The following is a 2,216-nucleotide window of genomic DNA, read 5'->3' on the forward strand; positions in this document are numbered from 1 at the left end:
TGGCAGAAGGGTCTCCGGCTTTAGAGCACCTCGTGTTGCTGCTGTGTGGCCTCACTGACGACCTGAAAAGGAAGAGAATCCCAGTCCACTCCAGTACTGGCAGGAGAATGGCACCACAGCCAGCTGTCCCCACCCAGCATGGGAGGCCCCCTGCTTCCCCCAGGTGGGGGCTTCGACAAGCACAGCTGGCAGAAAGCACCTGGGTGACAGCCCCCCAGACACACTCCATGGCCCCCACCAAGGGTAAGGGGACCAAGAAGACCGCTCACCTCCCCATCCCGGGTCTCAATGGTCTTGATCATCACTGTCTTCTTGGTATGGACCTCAGAACCCCTTTGCTCAGGGCTTGTTTCTGTAACAGATCCATCCAAATGCTCAGCTTGGGCCTGAGCCTAGGCTGCTCCAGGGGCTGGGAGTCCATCCCTGCTCCCACAGGGCAGAGCCCAAAAGACTCCCACCCCCTCAAGATAGGCCTGGTACTTTTTGAGCAAGACTTTTATCACGATACTGTCCTTGAGCCCAGTACCTAATAAGTGGCTCTGCAGATCCCAGAGCTGAGATGGGATCAGAAGCCAACAGAGGTGCTGCAGGTGTGGCCTGGTTCAGACGGGCGGGACCCCTGAGGCCTAGGCCACCCAGCGTTCCCATCCTCCACACACCTCCTCGCCACTCTCCACCCCTGGGCTGCAGAAAAGTCTTGAATTAATTTGTACCCTGACAGTTAGAACCCCAAAGCCCAGTCCCGAGATACTCTTTTGGAGGACCTCATGGTACCCAGCCCCCTTTAAGACTCCAGATGAGTAAATGGATGTCTTAACGTAAGAGAGACGGACAAGAGCCAGTCACTGATTCATTGTGTTGGAAGCCAGTGACTTGCCCCTCTGTGCCTCGGTTTCCTCTTTGTGATATGGTGACCATGACACTTGCCCTATCATGGCCACAGAACTATAAATTTCAAAGAGCACGAAGTGGTTTTGAATGCAAGGCTCATACGTGGTTTCTGTATAAACTATTAACTAACAAGAGAGGTTCTGAGTTTTATAGGAAAGGTCAAATTTAGGTCCTTGGTATTAAGAGTTTGGTGGTCGTGAATTTGCTTTAGCGAGCAATCAGCCTGTGATAAACGTTGTAACTCGGTGGAGCACAGCGTGTATTCTTTCCTGATGGAAATGAACATCGAAGATATAAATGGTTTGATCTAGGAAAGGCGAAGCTGCCAAGGACTCCAAATTCCTTTCCTAATGTGTCATTATAGTGTGTTTTTCTGCTCTCAGGGGTTGGAAAGCCACACAATCTGCATATTACTAATGGCAGAATGGCAGAATGCCCTAGGAGCTCCTTCTTCTAATTGTTTGGCTTTGCTAAGGTTTGGCTCCATTATTTTAAACATGCATCCAACATCTTGCTCCAGCAAACTGGAGGTATTCAACAAGCAGCAGGGGGTGGGAGTGGGGGTGGGGGGTGCTTGGCAGCTTCCCAAATAGGCAATAGGTGGTGGGTGCCTTGTAGCCCAGCATGTATGGTTCTAGATGCTCCTGCTGCCAGGCCCCTAAGGACAACCAAGGTTCCTTCAGAGTTTTTGGTATATCAAGGAACAGAAGCTGTTCGCTGATGCTCTATACTCCCAGAAGGTGCAGGGGACATGGTCAATAAAGTACCATGAAATGAAATCAAATGAAATGAAACAAAATAAAATGAATAAAATAAAATGCTCTCTGTCAGAACATGCCTCTAAACTTCCCCAAGCCCCTGCAGCAGCCCTGTTTCTCTTCCCCCGAATCCCAGCCCTGTCCCCTCTCCTCCTGGCTGGCCTTGGGCGATGCCCATGCTGAACTTCTGCCCCTGGTGACCTCAGCCTCCACCTGCCAACATGTACTCACCTCGGAAGTTGAGGGCAGAGAAGGTCTGGATAGGGAGGTTGATCCTGAAGGGGGAGAGACCAAATCCCCAAAGGGTTAGGACCCTCCATGTCTCCCTGTGACCACTCATCAGCACTTGCCCTGGTCCTCGCTAACGCCATCCTCAGCTGTCTCAGTCTCATGGACCTCAGCACTCCCACTATCACGCTGCTCAAAGCATGGGGTCAAAGGCCAACTCCAGCTGTCCCAGGAACTGTCCCTTCTGGAAGGTTCACCCAGTCCATCTCTGACCTGCTGATAAGACACCAGGACCCCCAACCCCACTGCACTCTCCAGCTCATCAGTAAGAAGGATTCC

At 51.7% G+C, this 2,216-nt stretch overlaps 1 protein-coding gene across 1 annotated transcript in view; it reads right to left on the minus strand.

Annotated features, from left to right (window-relative positions):
* Position 1: 1 nt before the first annotated feature.
* Positions 2-2,216, minus strand: part of DES (desmin) — a 20,571-nt gene continuing 18,356 nt past the window's right edge. Inside the window, 3 exon segments of the mRNA XM_023529741.1 lie at positions 2-62; positions 270-352; positions 1,881-1,994. Of these exon segments, the coding sequence (XP_023385509.1) occupies positions 21-62; positions 270-352; positions 1,881-1,994 (239 nt within the window). The 3' untranslated portion in view covers positions 2-20.

Source organism: Pteropus vampyrus, unplaced genomic scaffold (genome assembly GCF_000151845.1).
Source record: "Pteropus vampyrus isolate Shadow unplaced genomic scaffold, Pvam_2.0 Scaffold42, whole genome shotgun sequence".
In the NCBI taxonomy this organism is placed as follows: Eukaryota; Metazoa; Chordata; class Mammalia; order Chiroptera; family Pteropodidae; genus Pteropus; species Pteropus vampyrus.